At 51.0% G+C, this 15,629-nt stretch overlaps 1 protein-coding gene across 1 annotated transcript in view; it reads left to right on the forward strand.

Moving 5' to 3' along the window:
* Positions 1–1,377, forward strand: part of taf6 (TAF6 RNA polymerase II, TATA box binding protein (TBP)-associated factor) — a 36,600-nt gene extending 35,223 nt beyond the window's left edge. The window contains exon 16 of the mRNA XM_070872446.1: positions 906–1,377. Coding sequence (XP_070728547.1) covers positions 906–1,133 — 228 coding nt within the window. The 3' untranslated portion in view covers positions 1,134–1,377. The remainder of the gene's footprint in view (positions 1–905) is intronic.
* Positions 1,378–15,629: the final 14,252 nt, after the last annotated feature.

Genomic DNA, 15,629 nt, shown 5'->3' on the forward strand with positions numbered 1-15,629 from the left:
GATGGGGGAGGGGTCAGTGCGTGGTCGGTCTTGAGGCGCGTCTTAAAGGAGGAGAGAGCAAGGCGGAGAGGTTTAGGGTGAGAATTCTAGAGCTTGGGGCCCAGGCACCTGAAGGCACGGCCACTGATGAAAACCTTGGAAGGACAAGAGACTGGATTTGGAGGAGTGCAGAGATCTCGGAGGGTTGGAGGAGGTTAGCAAGATAGGGATGGGCGAGGCCATGGAGGGATATGAGAACCGGAGGAGGCCACTCAGCCCCTCGAGCCTGTTCTGCCGTTCAATCAGATCCTGGTTGATCTGTATTTTAATTCCATCTATCCCGCCCTGCCTTATTTCCGTAACCCTTTAATCTCATTGAAACATATAAAATTCTTAGAGGGGGATTGACAGGGTAGATGCAGGGAGGTTGTTTCCCCCGGGGCTGGGGAGGCTAGAACCAGGGGTCACAGTCTCAGGATAAGGGGGCGGCCATTTAGGACTGAGATGAGGAATTTCTTCACTCAGAGGGTGGTGAATCTTTGGAATTCTCTGCCCCAGAGGCTCAGTCGTTGAATATAAAGATGTTTTGACTCTAGGGGGAATCGCAGGATATGGGGATAGTGCAGGAAAGTGGAGTTGAGGTCAAAGGTCAGCCATGATCTCATTGAATGGCGGAGCAGGCTCGAGGGGCCGAATGGCCGACTCCTGCTCCTAATTCTTATATTTTATGTACTGGCACAGAATGGCCTGTTTCTGTTCTGTAAATTGTGTGTGTGGGGAAGGAGCAAGAGACAAGTTGGGGGAGGGGGGATTAGATTGTTTGAGCTGAAGTCCATTTCAGCCGAGTTGCATTGCTGCGGAGGGTCACCAGGGAAGGGGAATGCAGTCAGAAGGTGGTAACGCTTCTCCTGTTCCTTTTCCGTCAGGTGATCACGCTGAGGACCACGCCGTGTGGAACCGGCAGCACATCTCCCGTCACCACCACAGTGCCCAGCATTCAACCCATCGTCAAGCTGGTCTCCACCTCCCAGACCGCACCCAGTAGCACAGTGACCGGGAACGCCCAGAAATACATTGTGGTGTCCCTTCCGTCGGCCTCGGACAGCAAGGCTCAGTCCAACAGCAGCACCTTGCAGCAGCACGCGCCCAAATGAGACCCGTCGCTGGCTCACTCTCTCTCTCTCTCTCTCTCCCTCTCTCGCGGCTCCTGCTCTTCCCCCATAAACTGGTGGGGGTGGGTGGGGAAGTATTAAACCCGAGGAAACGCGATGGGTGAGTCACGGCGGGGGCGGGGGACGGTGTTTGGCCTCAGACCCAAGTCTTGCCGGAAGCTGAAAAGGTGGCGACGAGGCTCGATGTTGCAGAGCAAATGCCAGCCCTGCTCTGACCCTTCGCGGGGTGGGGGGGGAGGGGGGTGTGGGGTGGGGCTTCTCTTCACGCCCGGCGGGAGGTGTCGAACGGAAGGCGTTTCAAGCAGCCTGCATTGAGGAGGATGCCGCAAGTCCCGCCGGCCTCTGGCGGGGTATGTCGGGCGGGGCGGGGTATGTGATGTGCGTGGAGGCATCGGCACATCGGAAGAGACGCAAACCTATGTAAATACTGACACAGTGGGGATACAGCAACCAGAGCTTCGGGGGGGCAGGTGCTCCCACAAGTCGGATCGCCATGCAAACTGTCCCAATTTACACAACTGTATCCAATCATTTTTAGAATAAAGGATCATTTCATAAAGTCGCTCTTCATTGAAACAATTATATAGCCCTGGATGTTACAAGTGCCACTGTGATGTGAGGCTCTTGGCCGGCACACCACCCCTCTCCTCTCGCTGGGAACGGGCTGTCTCTGGCCACTGATCTAAATGGAGCAGAGGTAGGTCATTGGCCTCGAGACAAGGCCGTACAACAACAACTCACATTTACAGAGCGCCTTTAATGTAGTCACATATCCCAAGGCACTTCGCGGGAGCGTAATCAGAAGAATATTTGACTCCCCAAGCCACCTAAAGAGGCATTAGGACCAGTGACCAAATGCTGGGTCAAAGAGGTGGTTTTTAAGGAGGAGAGAGAGGTTTAGGGAGGGAGGGAGTTCCCGAGCATGGGGCCCAGGCAGCTGAAGGCCGCTGATGGTGGAGCGATTAAAATCGGCAACGCGATAGAGGGCAGAATTGGAGGCGGGCAGAGATCTTGGGGTGGGGAGGGGGGAAGGGTTGTAGGGCTGCAGGAGGTTATAGAGATGGGGAGGGAGGAGGGAGGGGGGGGGGGCTATGACCGTGATGTGAATACACTGGTGAGGATTTTAAAGTCGAGGCCTTGTTGAAATAAGTCCGCTTGCCGATCGTTGTGTTGTAAGATCCTTGGGTGCTGTGCCATGTGTCCTTGTTGCGATTTGTGCTCGAGTGACGGATTCCCTCGTTGGGAATTGGAGCATTTCAGGCATCGGAAAGCTTCAGCAGACAAGAGGGATTGGGTTATGAAAGGAAGGAAGACAGACTTGCATTTATATAGCGCCTTTCACAACCACCGGACGTCCCAAAGCGCTTTACAGCCAATGAAGTACTTTTAAAGTGTGGTTACTGTTGTGGGAAACGCGGCAACCAATTTGAGCACAGCAAGCTCCCACCAAAGCAATGTGATAATGACCAAATAATCTGCTATAATGATGTTGATTGAGGAATTAATATTGGCCCTGGGACACCAGGGAAGAACTCCCCTGCTCTGCTTCGAAATAGTGCCATGGAATCTTTTACGTCCAGCTGAGAGCAGATGGGGCCTCGGTTTGATGTCTCACCTGACAGTGCAGCGCTCCCTCAGCACCGCACTGGGAGTGGAGTGTCAGCCTGGATTTTTGTGCTCAAGTCTCTGGTTCAAGTCACACTCCAATGACCTTCTGACTCCGAGGCAAGGGTGCTGCCCACTGAGCCACTGAGGAATGTTTATGTGAATTGGCCATGTTCTCACGGAACAGAGGTTAGGAGGTATTGTGATTGCTGTTTTAGGATTCTAAAGGCATTGGATAATCTAGATCTCAACGAGCTTATTTCACCTTGTCCGGAACAGTAGAACCAGAGGGAAATGGCCTGTGTTTGAAGGGGATAAATTCAAAATTAATCTGCGGAGCAGTATTCCAGTTAGCGAGTGGCCAGTCTATGGACCAAGCTCCCTAGGGAGATGGTGGAAGCAATTAATATTGATCCATTCAAATATAAGTTAGATATATTTATTTCAAAAAATAATATTTTTGGATACAGTCTGAGAGTTATTTGAGACATGGTATGCAGTGAGTGTAGGGGGGGTGGGGGAGGCGACAGGCGACTTTAGACCTGTGCTTCCTAAAGTTTTCCACCACTGGTGGTTTTCCTCACCTCATGTCTGGTTCTGTTGTAGACTAAATGATAGATTGATTATAGATTGATTACCATGATTAGTCCATTATCGTCATATGCGACAACCAGGATGGTAGAAGGCGAACTAGATAGACTTTAGTCTGTTTTTGTCTAGTAGTTCCTATGTCCCAAGACACCCATTGATATCGAACACTCCAGATGCACGTGCAACACGATTGGATGCACAGTAAAGCTCCCTCTACTCTGCCCCAATAATGTCCCTCAACCCTAACCCCATCTCCACCAGAGCAGTATCTTGACATTCTCCACAGTAGCCTCCTGTGGCCTACTGAATGAGCTAGGAATAGGAGGAGGCCGTTTCACCCCTTGAGCCTGTTCCATCATTCAGTGAGATCATGGCTGACCTGCGACCTAACTCCATATACCCGACTTGGCCCCATATCCTTTAATAACGTTGGTTAACAAAAATCTACCAATCTCAGATTTAAAATTGACAATTGAACCTGCATCAATTGCTGTTTGAGGAAGAGAGTTCCAAACTTCTACCGCCCTTTACGTGTAGAAGTGTTTCCTAACTCCACTCCTTAAAGGTCAGACTGTAATTTTCAGAACATTCCCCCTAGTCTTAGACTTCCCAACCAGCAGAAATAGTTTATCCACCCTATCAGTTCTCCTTAATATCTTGAAAAGGTTGATCAAATCACCCCTTATCCTTCTAAATTCCAGGGAATACAACTCTAATTTGTATAATCTCCCTTAATTTAATCCTTGGCATCCAGGAATCATTCTGGTAAAGTTACGCTGGCCTCTCTCCAAGGCCAGTATATCCTTTCTAAGGTGAGATTGGAGCTGCACAATTTTGTGCCTTGAGCCCATTGCCATTGGGATATGGGGACATTGGCATGGCCCCCAACCTAATGTCACTTGGGACCCTTACCGCTGGCAACAAGAGAAGGCACTCGCTTCATTGACCTAGTTTGGCTTTGAACCCAGCTCCCAGAAGTGAAAGAACAGTGCCTAACCCACCATTCCACCCACTCCCTGAGCATACCGTTCACCCATGGCTCAGCAGGTAGTATTCTCCTCCGAGTCAGAAGGTGATGGGTTCAAGTCCAGAGACCCGAGCACAAATTCTAGGCTGAAACTTCCAGTGCAGTACTGAGGGAGTGCCGCACTGTCGATGTAGAAGATCCCATGGCTACTATTTCGAAGAAGAGCAGGGGGGTTATTCCTGGGGTCAATATTTATCCCTCAATCAACATCGATAAAACATTATCTGGTCATTATCACATTGCTGTTTGTGGGAGCTTGCTGTGCGCAAATTGGCTGCTGCGTTTCCCACAATACAACAGTGACTACACTCCAAAAATATTTATTTGGCTGCAAAGTGCTTTGAGACATCTAGTGGTCATGAAAGGCGCTATAGAAATGCAAATCTTTCTTTATCAGCGCCTCCTCTGGAACAAACCTTCTTGTAATACTGGTTTTGGAGAATAAGTTGGCTGCTCCATTTGCTGACATATTAATGGCCTGATGTTTGCAGTCAGCTGTGAAGCAAAGGTTTTTGCTGCTGGATCCCCCAAAGTACACTCCGTTCAAAGATCTCGCAATCTCTGGTTCCTCATTGGGTTTTCCGACACAGTCCAATTCAACGGAATTTAATGGGGATCCCCTTGTGCGCACAGCTGTGATTACAACAATTTGTATTTATATAGCACCTTAAACGTAGTGAAACGTCCCAAGGCGCTTCACAGGAGTATTATGAGTTTAAAAATTTGACACCGAGCCACAATAGAAATTAGGGCAGGTGACCAAAAGCTTGGTCACAGGTCGGTTTTAAGGAGCGTCTTAAAGGAGGAGAGTGAGGCGGTGAGATTTAGGGAGGGAGTTCCAGAGCTTGGGGCCCAGGCAACAGAAGGCACGGCCACCGATGGTGGAGAGATTATAATCTGGGATGGTCAGGGGGGCAGAATTAGAGAAGCGCAGACATCTCGGGGGATTGTAGGGCTGGAGATTACAGAGAGGCCCCTTCTTCCCTCAGGTGGGCATAAAAGATCCCGTGGCACTATTTCGAAGATATGCAGGGGAGCGATCCCGGTGTACTGGTCAATATTTATCCTTCAATCAACAACAGAAAAAAACATTATCTGGGTCATTATCACCTTGCTGTTTGTGGGAGCTTGCTGCCGCGTTTCCCACATTCTAATAGTGACTACACTTCAAAAGTACTTCATTGGCTGTAAAGCGATTTGAGATGTCCAGTGGTTGTGAAAGGCGCTATTGTGAAATGCAAATCAATCTTTTTTTCTTCCAATCGCTATTACAGCTGCCATGGTGCGAGAGAAATAAATCAGGATTTCTGTGGCAACTGACAAAAGCTGGGCGAGACTTTAGTCTCTTAGTGCAAACAAACTTTAGACCGCTTTTACTGCAGGTGGTTTAACAACAAGACCATTTTATTGACAGTAGATAGTTTGATTTACTAATGCAAGCGATCTTTAAGCTACATATTGAGGTCTGGCCGCCTTGACCACCTCAATTCCACGTGGGTTCCTTGAAGGATTGGGCCCCCTCTTCCAGCAACAGACAGCAGCTCAAGTTATCTATGTTGTAGCTTCTGAACCAGTAAGTAATGGGCGTGGATATTTACACTTGCTCAACTAGTACAAGTATTTTGCAGGTGAAACGTTACATCACTCTGAAACAGGGAGCGGCCTGTAAATACATACCTTGGGAGACATTGTTCCTGTGGGTTGAATTATGGTTTGGGATTATTCCAAATTCACTTGATGATGTCTGCATGCCAGACACGAGACTCCCAAAGTAAGAGCTCTACTCGGAACTCCTACATGGCAAACGAGCCAAAGGTGGGCAGAGGAAACGTTACAAGGACACCCTCAAAGCCTCCCTGATAAAGTGCAACATCCCCACTGACACTTGGGAGTCCCTGGCCAAAGACCGCCCTAAGTGGAGGAAGTGCATCCGGGAGGGCACTGAGCACCTCGAGTCTCGTCGCCGAGAGCATGCAGAAACCAAGCGCAGGCAGCGGAAGGAGCGTGCGGCAAACCTGTCCCACCCTCCCCTTCCCTCAACCTCTGTCTGTCCCACCTGTGACAGGGACTGTGGCTCTCGTATTGGACTGTTCAGCCACCTGAGAACTCACTTTTAGAGTGGAAGCAAGTCTTCTTCGATTCCGACGGACTGCCTATGATTGATTGGGTTGAATTATGGGATTATTTGCAAATTCACTTGATGAATTCCCCCCCTGCTAGCTGTAAGAGCTCTTGTGTGTGTCGCTGTCACCTCTGAGTCCGAAGCTTGTGGGTTTCAGTCTCACATTTATGGAACAGGCTCTCTCGGGTGACGGTGGAAGCCATTAGCATTGATTGAGATACAAATGAGATAGATTTCTTTCAGAAAATAAACATTTTGCGATCAGTCATTTTAGATGCGGTGAGTGTGACGTGTTTGGGAGGAACAGGTAGCTTTGGACCTGTTGTTCCCAAGCTCTCCACCTCTGGGGGCTTTCCACGCCTCATGTCTGGGGCTTTTGTAAACCGATTGATCGAGATTGATTGCTGTAATCAGTTAATAACTCCATTATCGTTGTATTATGTGACTGCCAGGATGGTAGAAGGGGGACTGGATGGACCCAGGTCTGTTTTTGAGCAACAATTCCTGTGTTCCTATTAGAAATCTTGCAAGCACAGGCCAGAATGGTGCAAAATGGTCTTATTTAGAGTAGGGTCTTTACGTTGAGTTAAATTGTGCTGCGACTGAGGGAGCTCGATGCTGATGTGTTGGACTGAAAAATCGTGCATTTCCATAGCACCTTTCCTGACCTTGGGACATCCCAAAGCGCATTACAACCAACAACATTCTTTGGGGGTGTAGTCACGGTTGCAATGTGGAAAAGGCAGTGGCCAATTCGAGCATAGCAAGATCCCAAGCAAACAGCCATAAGATAAATGACCAAATCAACTTGTTAAAGAAAGAAGGACTTAGAAACATAGAAAATAGGTGCAGGAGCAGGCCATTCGGCCCTTCTAGCCTGCACCGCCATTCAATGAGTTCATGGCTGAACATTCAACTTCAGTACCCCATTCCTGCTTTCTCGCCATACCCCTTGATCCCCCTAGTAGTAAGGACCTCATCTAACTCCTTTTTGAATATATTTAGTGAATTGGCCTCAACAACTTTCTGTGGTAGAGAATTCCACAGGTTCACCACTCTCTGGGTGAAGAAGTTCCTCCGCATCTCGGTCCTAAATGGCTTACCCCTTATCCTTAGACTGTGACCTCTGGTTCTGGACTTCCCCAACATTGGGAACATTCTTCCTGCATCTAACCTGTCTAACCCCGTCAGAATTTTAAATGTTTCTATGAGGTCCCCTCTCATTCTTCCGAACTCCAGTGAATACAAGCCCAGTTGATCCAGTCTTTCTTGATAGGTCAGTCCCGCCATCCCGGGAATCAGTCTGGTGAACCTTCGCTGCACTCCCTCAATAGCAAGAATGTCCTTCCTCAGGTTAGGAGACCAAAACTGTACACAATACTCCAGGTGTGGCCTCACCAAGGCCCTGTACAACTGCAGCAACACCTCCCTGCCCCTGTACTCAAATCCCCTTGCTATGAAGGCCAACATGCCATTTGCTTTCTTAACCGCCTGCTGCACCTGCATGCCAACCTTCAATGACTGATGTACCATGACACCCAGGTCTCTTTGCACCTCCCCTTTTCCTAATCTGTCACCATTCAGATAATAGTCTGTCTCTCTGTTTTTACCACCAAAGTGGATAACCTCACATTTATCCACATTATACTTCATCTGCCATGCATTTGCCCACTCACCTAACCTATCCAAGTCGCTCTGCAGCCTCACAGCATCCTCCTCGCAGCTCACACTGCCACCCAACTTAGTGTCATCTTGCATTTATATAGCGCCTTTCACGACCACCGGATGTCTCAAAGCGCTTTACAGCCAATGAAGTACTTTTGGAGTGTAGTCACTGTTGTAATGTAGGAAACGCAGTAGCCAACTTGTGCACAGCAAGCTCCCACACACAGCAATGTGATAATGACCAGATCATCTGTTCTTTTGTTGTTGTGTTGATTGATGGATAAATATTGGCCCCAGGACACAGGGGGATAACTCCCCTGCTGCTCTTCTTCGAAATAGTGCCATGGGATCTTTTACATCCATCTGAGAGGGCAGACAGGGCCTCGGTTTAACGTCTCATCGAAAAGACGGCACCTCTGACAGTGCAGCGCTCCCTCAATACTGCCCCTCCGGCAGTGCGGCGCTCCCTCAGTACTGCCCCTCCAGCAGTGAGGCACTCTCTCAGTACTACCCGTCCAGCAGTGAGGCACTCCCTCAGTACTGCCCTCCGACAGTGTGGCATTCCCTCAGTACTGCCCCTCCGACAGTGCGGGGCTCCCTCAGCACTACACTGGAGTATCAACTTAGATTTTTGTGCTTAAGTCCCTGGAGTGGGACTTGAACCCACGACCTTCTGACTTAGAGGTGAGAGAGAGAGAGAACTGCCCACTGAGCCACAGCTGACACTGACTAGTGATGTTGGTTGAGGGATAAATATTGTCCAGGACACTGGGGAGAACTCCCCTGCTCTTCTTCTACCCTCTCAGGTCGAGGTAAAAGATCCCAGGGCCACTATTTGGAAGAAGAGCAGGGGGAGTTATCCCCGGTGTCCTGGGGCCAATATTTATCCCTCAATCAACACCTTAAAAAAAAAGATTATCTGGTCATTGCTATTTGTGGGAGCTTGCTGTGCGAAAATTAGCTGCCGGTTTCCTACATTCCAAAAGTACTTGATTGGCTGCGAAGGCTTTGGGACATTGAGTTTGTGAGAGGTGCTATACAAATGTTTTTTTTTTATCCACCTTCAGACCATATCCCTCAACCCCCCCCCCCCCCCCTGAGTATCTTTCTAACAGTTCCCCCATACTGAGCTTAGGGGATGTTAAAGCAGGTTTTTGAATATACTCCACCCCCAGTTTTCAACACTTTATGCATATCTGTCTCAGAGGGAGCTTTCTGTGGTGAAAAAGTCAGTTGTGACCGAGTGGGTGAACGAATTGAGTAAAGTCGACTTGCGCCTCTCAACTTTATTTTATTCATTCACGGGGATTGTGGGCTCCGCTGGCAAGGCCGGCATTTATGACCCTCGAGAAGGTGGTGGTGAGCCGACTTCTTAAACCGACTGCAGTCCGTGAGGTGCAGGTGCTCGCACAGTCATCATCAGCATAGGCTCATAGGCAGTCCCTTGGAATCGAGGAAGACTTGCTTCCATTCTAAAAGTGAGTTCTCCGGTGACTGAACAGTCCAATACGGGAACCACAGTCCCTGTCACAGGTGGGACAGACAGTGGTTGAGGGAAGGGGAGGGTGGGACTGGTTTGCCGCATGCTCCTTCCGCTGCCTGCGCTTGGTTTCTGCACGCTCTCGGCGACGAGACTCGAGGTGTTCAGCGCCCTCCTGGATGCACTTCCTCCACTTAGGGCGGTCTTTGGCCAGGCTCTCCCAGGTGTCGGTGGGGATGTTGCACTTTATCAGGGAGGCTTTGAGGGTGTCCTTGTAACGTTTCCTCTGCCCACCTTCAGCTCGCTTACTGTGAAGGAGTTCCGAGTAGAGCGCTCGTTTTGGGAGTCTCGTGTCTGGCATGCGGACAATGTGGTCTGACCAGTGGAGCTGATCGAGTGTGGTCAGTGCTTCAATACTGGGGATGTTGGCCTGGTTGAGGACGCTAACGTTGGTGCACCTGTCTTCCCAGTGGATTTGCAGGATCTTGCGGAGACATTGCTGGTGGTATTTCTCCAGTGCTTTGAGGTGTCTCCTGTATATGGTCCACGTGTCTGAGCCATACAGGAGGGCGGGTATCACCACTGCCCTGTAGACCATAAGCTTGGTGCCCAATTTGAGATCCTGGTCTTCAAACACTCTCTTCCTCAGGCGACCGAGGGCTGCACTGGCGCACTGGAGGCAGTGTTGGACATCATCGTCGCTGTCTGCCCTTGCTGATAGTAGGCTCCCGAGGTATGGGAAATGGTCCACGTTATCCAAGGCTGTGCCGTGGATTTTGATGATCCCCACACAGTGCTGACTTTATTGTAGCAGTTTGGTACAACTGAGTGTCTTGCTGGGCCATTTCAGAGGGCAGTTCAGAGTCATTGTGGATCTGGAGTCACATATCGGTCAGACCGGGTAAGGGCGGCAGATTTCCTTCCCTAAAGGGGCATTAGTGACCCAGATGGGTTTTAACGACCATTATGGTCACCTTTTAAAATTACAGATTTATTTAATTAACATTCCCCAGCTGCTGTGGTGGGATGTGAATTTGTGTCTCGCAGATTATTAGTCCTGGTTTCAGGATTACTAGCTGAGTAACAGAACCACTGTACCATCACTCTGCATATCCCCCCAATGATTGGGTCAATTTATCAGAGCCAGAAATCAAGGTGTTTTTTTTTAAGGGTTAATGTGTGTGTGTAACTTTGGCCGAAATTCAACCCCAGCCTCTGTGAAACCACCCAGGAAGTTGCAGGCGATTGGTTTGGGAGGCACCTGGGCTCCTATTCAAAGACGAGTGACACTGGTTTCAGGAGCAGAGATCCTTTCTGTGTGCTCCGGATTACAGCAGTGGGAGAGGAGCGGCGAGCATCGGCCCCGGTTTGAGAGCGGAAAATAGTCTCTGGCAGGTCAGTCTGTTTGAGTTAGCAATGGGTGTGGAGATGAAGGAAGGGAAGAGAGTCTTGCAGATTTGTCACCAACTGCACCTACCTTGATGCACAAAAAAATCGCGACAGGACAGTGAGAGAATCGCATTTGCAGGAGGCGAAGATGCATTTATATCCTAGCCGACAGGCGGCGTCTGATTAAAGTTGATTAAACCTTTATTTCACTAATATCTGACTCTGGGCAATTGTTAATTTCTTGAAATACTCATTTCATTACCCGCCCCCGCCTTGTATCAATAATGCACTGCCTTTTAAGCACTATTTAAAAGTTTTTAAAACGTTTTTTAAAAAATTTAAAGTTGTTTAAAAGTGTTGCGATATCAGGAAAGTTGAAGAGGCAGTGGGCACAAGGGCTGGACTAGTTAATGTCAGTACTGAAACTGACGAACCCAACAGGGGAAGTGAATCGAATCTCGGGGATGTACCAACATAGTCACTCAGGCAACAAGCTTTGATAAATTTGCACAAGATTCCTGTCACTAGAATATTCATCCCCTGACGGGCAGGCAAGATGTTCAGTTAAACTGGATGCATTCAGAGATCTCTTAAACCATCGCCCTGTTCCCAATGACTTTCACTATCCCCTGTAATTGGTTAGAAAGTGTTGAGAAAAGGCAGCACTCTCGTCTGAGTCAGGAGATTGTGGGTTCAAGCCCCATTCCAGAGGCTTGAGCACATAATCCAGACTGACACTCCCAGTGCAATGCTGAGGGAGAGCCGCACTATCGGAGGGGCAGTACTGAGGGAGTGCCGCACTGTCGGAGGGGCAGTACTGAGGGAGCGCTGCACTGTCGGAGGGGCAGTGCTGAGGGAGCACCGCACTGTCGGAGGGGCAGTGCTGAGGGAGCGCCGCACTGTCGGAGGGGCAGTACTGAGTGAGTGCCGCACTGTCGGAGGGGCAGTGCTGAGGGAGCTCCGCACTGTCGGAGGGGCGGTGCTGAGGGAGCTCCGCACTGTCGGAGGGGCTGTGCTGGGGGAACGCCGCACTGTTGGAGGGGCAGTACTGAGGGAGCGCCGCACTGCCCTCTCAGGTGGACGTAAACGATCCTGCAGCCATTATTTCGAAGAAGAGCAGGGGAGTTATCCCCGGTGTCCTGGCCAATATTACAACAGTGACTACACTTCCAAAGTACTTCATTGGCTGTGACGTGCTTTGGGATGTACTGAAAGGCGGTGTAAATGGAAGCCTTTCTTTCTCTGGAATCGCTTTGGGTGAATGTGCAACACACAGTGCTGTTGGCAACGCACGGGTCATAATCGCAGCAATCAGGGTGAGGCAGGATGGCTTCGACTGGGAAATACAAACAGTAAATACTGGAAATACCCAGCAGGTCAGGCAGTATCTATGGAGAGAGAAACAGAGTTAACGTTTCACGTCGATGACCTTTCATCAGATAAAAGAAGTAGTTAGAGATGTAACAGGTTTTAAGTGAGTGTAGGGGCAGGGAAAGGAGACAAAAGAACAAAAGGGAAGGTCTGTGATAGGGTGGAGGGCCTCTGACATCTCACCCGTGGTTGTTCCTTATTTATGAATAGAAGGGGTAACGTTTGCAAGGCCACTGATTCCAATGTAGGCACTTTTTAGTTAAAATATCCCAAGGCATTCACAGGAGCATTATCAAACAAAATTTGACACTGAGCCATATAAGGATATTAGGACAGGTGACCAAAAGCCCGGTCAAAGAGGTAGGTTTTAGAGCGTCTTAAAGGAGGAAAGAGATAGCGAAGCGGAGAGGTTTAGGGAGGGAGTTTCGGAGCTTAGCGCTGCACTGTCGGAGAGGCAGTACTGAGGGAGTGCCGCACTGTCGGAGGGGCGGTGCTGAGGGAGTGCCGCACTGTCGGAGGGGCAGTACTGAGGGAGCGCCGCACTGTCGGAGGGGCAGTACTGAGGGAGCTCCGCACTGTCGGAGGGGCAGTACTGAGGGAGCGCCGCACTGTCGGAGGGGCAGTACTGAGGGAGCGCCGCACTGTCGGAGGGACGGTGCTGAGGGAGCACCACACTGTCGGAGGGGCAATACTTAGATCACCCCAACCTCTGTCATTGAGCTGCAGTATGCAGACGACACCCGGGCCTGCACACATTCAGAGGCTGAACTCCAGGATATAGTCAATGTATTCGCTGAGACATATGAAAGCATAGGCCTTACGCTTAACATCCGTAAGACAAAGGTCCTCCACCAGCCCATCACCGCACAGTACTGACCCCCAGTCATCAAGATCCACGGCGCGGCCCTGGACAACGTGGACCATTTCCCATATCTCGGGAGATATGGGAGACATTGATGCGGAGATTCAACATCGCCTCCAGTGCGCCAGTGCAGCCTTCGGCCGCCTGAGGAAAAGAGTGTTTGAAGACCAGGCCCTCAAATCTACCACCAAGCTCATGGTCTACAGGGCTGTAGTGATACCCACCCTCCTGTATGGCTCAGAGACATGGACCATGTACAGTAGACACCTCAAGTTGCTGGAGATATATCACCAACGATGTCTCCGCAAGATCTTGCAAATCCCCTGGGAGGACAGACGCACCAACATCAGTGTCCTCGACCAGGCTAACATCCCCAGCATTGAAGCACTGACCACACTCGATCAGCTTTGCTGGACAGACCACATAGTATGCATGCCAGATACGAGACTCCCTCAGCAAGTGCTTTATGTGGAGCTCCTTCATGGTAAACGAGCCAAAGTAGGACAGCGGAAACGTTATAAGGACACCCTCAAAGCCTCCCTGGTAAAGTGCGACATCACCACTGACACCTGGGAGACCCTGGCCGCAGACCGCCCGAGGTGGAGAAAGCGCAGGCAGCGGAAGGAGCACGCGGCAAACCAGTCCCACCGACCCCTTCCCTCGACGTATGTCTGTCCCACCTGTAACATGGTCTGTGGCTCTCGTATCCGACTGTTCAGCCATCAAAGGACTCACATTGGGAGTGGAAGCAAGCCCCTCCTCGATCCCGAGGGACTGCCTCTGATGGTGATTGAGGGAGCGCCGCACTGTCGGAGGGGCAGTACTGAGGGAGCACCGCACTGTCGGAGGGGCAGTACTGAGGGAGCGCCTCACTGTCGGAGGGGCAGTACTGAGGGAGCACCGCACTGTCGGAGGGGCAGTACTGAGGGAGCGCCGCACTGTCGGAGGGGCAGTACTGAGGGAGCACCGCACTGTCGGAGGGGCAGTACTGAGGGAGCGCCGCACTGTCGGAGGGGCAGTACTGAGGGAGCTCCGCACTGTCGGAGGGGCAGTACTGAGGGAGCGCCGCACTGTCGGAGGGGCAGTACTGAGGGAGTGCCGCACTGTGGGAGGGGCGGTACTGAGGGAGCGCCGCACTGTCGGAGGTGCCGTCTTTCAGATGAGACGTTAAACCGAGGCCCTGAGGCGCTCTCAGGTGGATGTTTTATAACGCTCCCCCCCCACCCCCGCCTACGAACTTGCCAAATCTGATATGGGGGCGCAAGACTGATTGAGATCCACACAAAGTATACATTCCCTCTGCAATATGCCTCTTTCTGTGAATCGGCAGCGTGCAGACAGAGAGGGGTTAAGCCCCAGCAGTCAGTGTGGGAGAAGGATGTAGATCCTGTTTGTTTTGCGAGGGAGATACACTTTGGTTTGTTTGAGGCAGCACTGGGTCAGCAAAACTGCCCCACCCAGTGGCCCTATCGCCATGGGGGGGGCTCAGGGCCCGGGATGGGGGGTTTCCGGGATATGATGGGGAGGCGGGCGGGGTTGGGGGTAAGGTGGGTGAGTGGGTGGGATTGAGGGATATGGTGGGGAGGTGGGGTCGGGGGATATGGTGGGGAGGTGGGGTCGGGGGACACGGTGGGGAGATTGGGTTGGGGGATATGGTGGGGAGGTGGGGTCGGGGGATATGGTGGGGAGGTGGGGTCGGGGGATATGGTGGGGAGGTGGGGTCGGGGGACATGGTGGGGAGGTGGGGTCGGGGGATATGGTGGGGAGGTGGGGTTGGGGGATATGGTGGGGAGGTGGGGTCGGGGGACATGGTGGGTGATGGGGAGGTGGATGAGGTTGGGGATGTGATGGGGTTGGTGGGGAGGTGAGGTTGGGGATATGGTGGGGAGGTGGGGTCGGGGGATATGGTGGGTGATGGGGAGGTGGATGAGGTTGGGGATGTGATGGGGTTGCTGGGGAGGTGAGGTTGGGGGATATGATGGGGTTGGTGGGGAGGTGGGGTTGGGGGATAAGGTGGGGGGCCGGTTGAAGTTATGGTGAGTGTGGGTGTGAGCTGCAATTGGCCCATTAGGAATGAATGAGCATGTTGAATCTAATGACCTTTTTCTGCTTTCTGAAAATGATCACCTTCTCCCTGGGGCCGTGTGAGGTGGTGAGGAGGCTGGTGTTTAAAGGCCCGTGCCTTCATACCTGGAACACCCACAGCTCATCAAACTACCCAAACCGGTAATCAAGAGGCACGTTTGCCAATTCACTGACATTCCTGTGACTCACCGATCGCAATTACATTCTTCTGATAGTTTTAGTTACGACACAGAGAGAAATGTGTCGACATATTTGTTTACGGGACCTCCTTTGTGGGGGGC

The sequence above is a fragment of the Pristiophorus japonicus genome, unplaced genomic scaffold, assembly GCF_044704955.1.
Source record: "Pristiophorus japonicus isolate sPriJap1 unplaced genomic scaffold, sPriJap1.hap1 HAP1_SCAFFOLD_317, whole genome shotgun sequence".
NCBI classification, from domain to species: Eukaryota; Metazoa; Chordata; class Chondrichthyes; family Pristiophoridae; genus Pristiophorus; species Pristiophorus japonicus.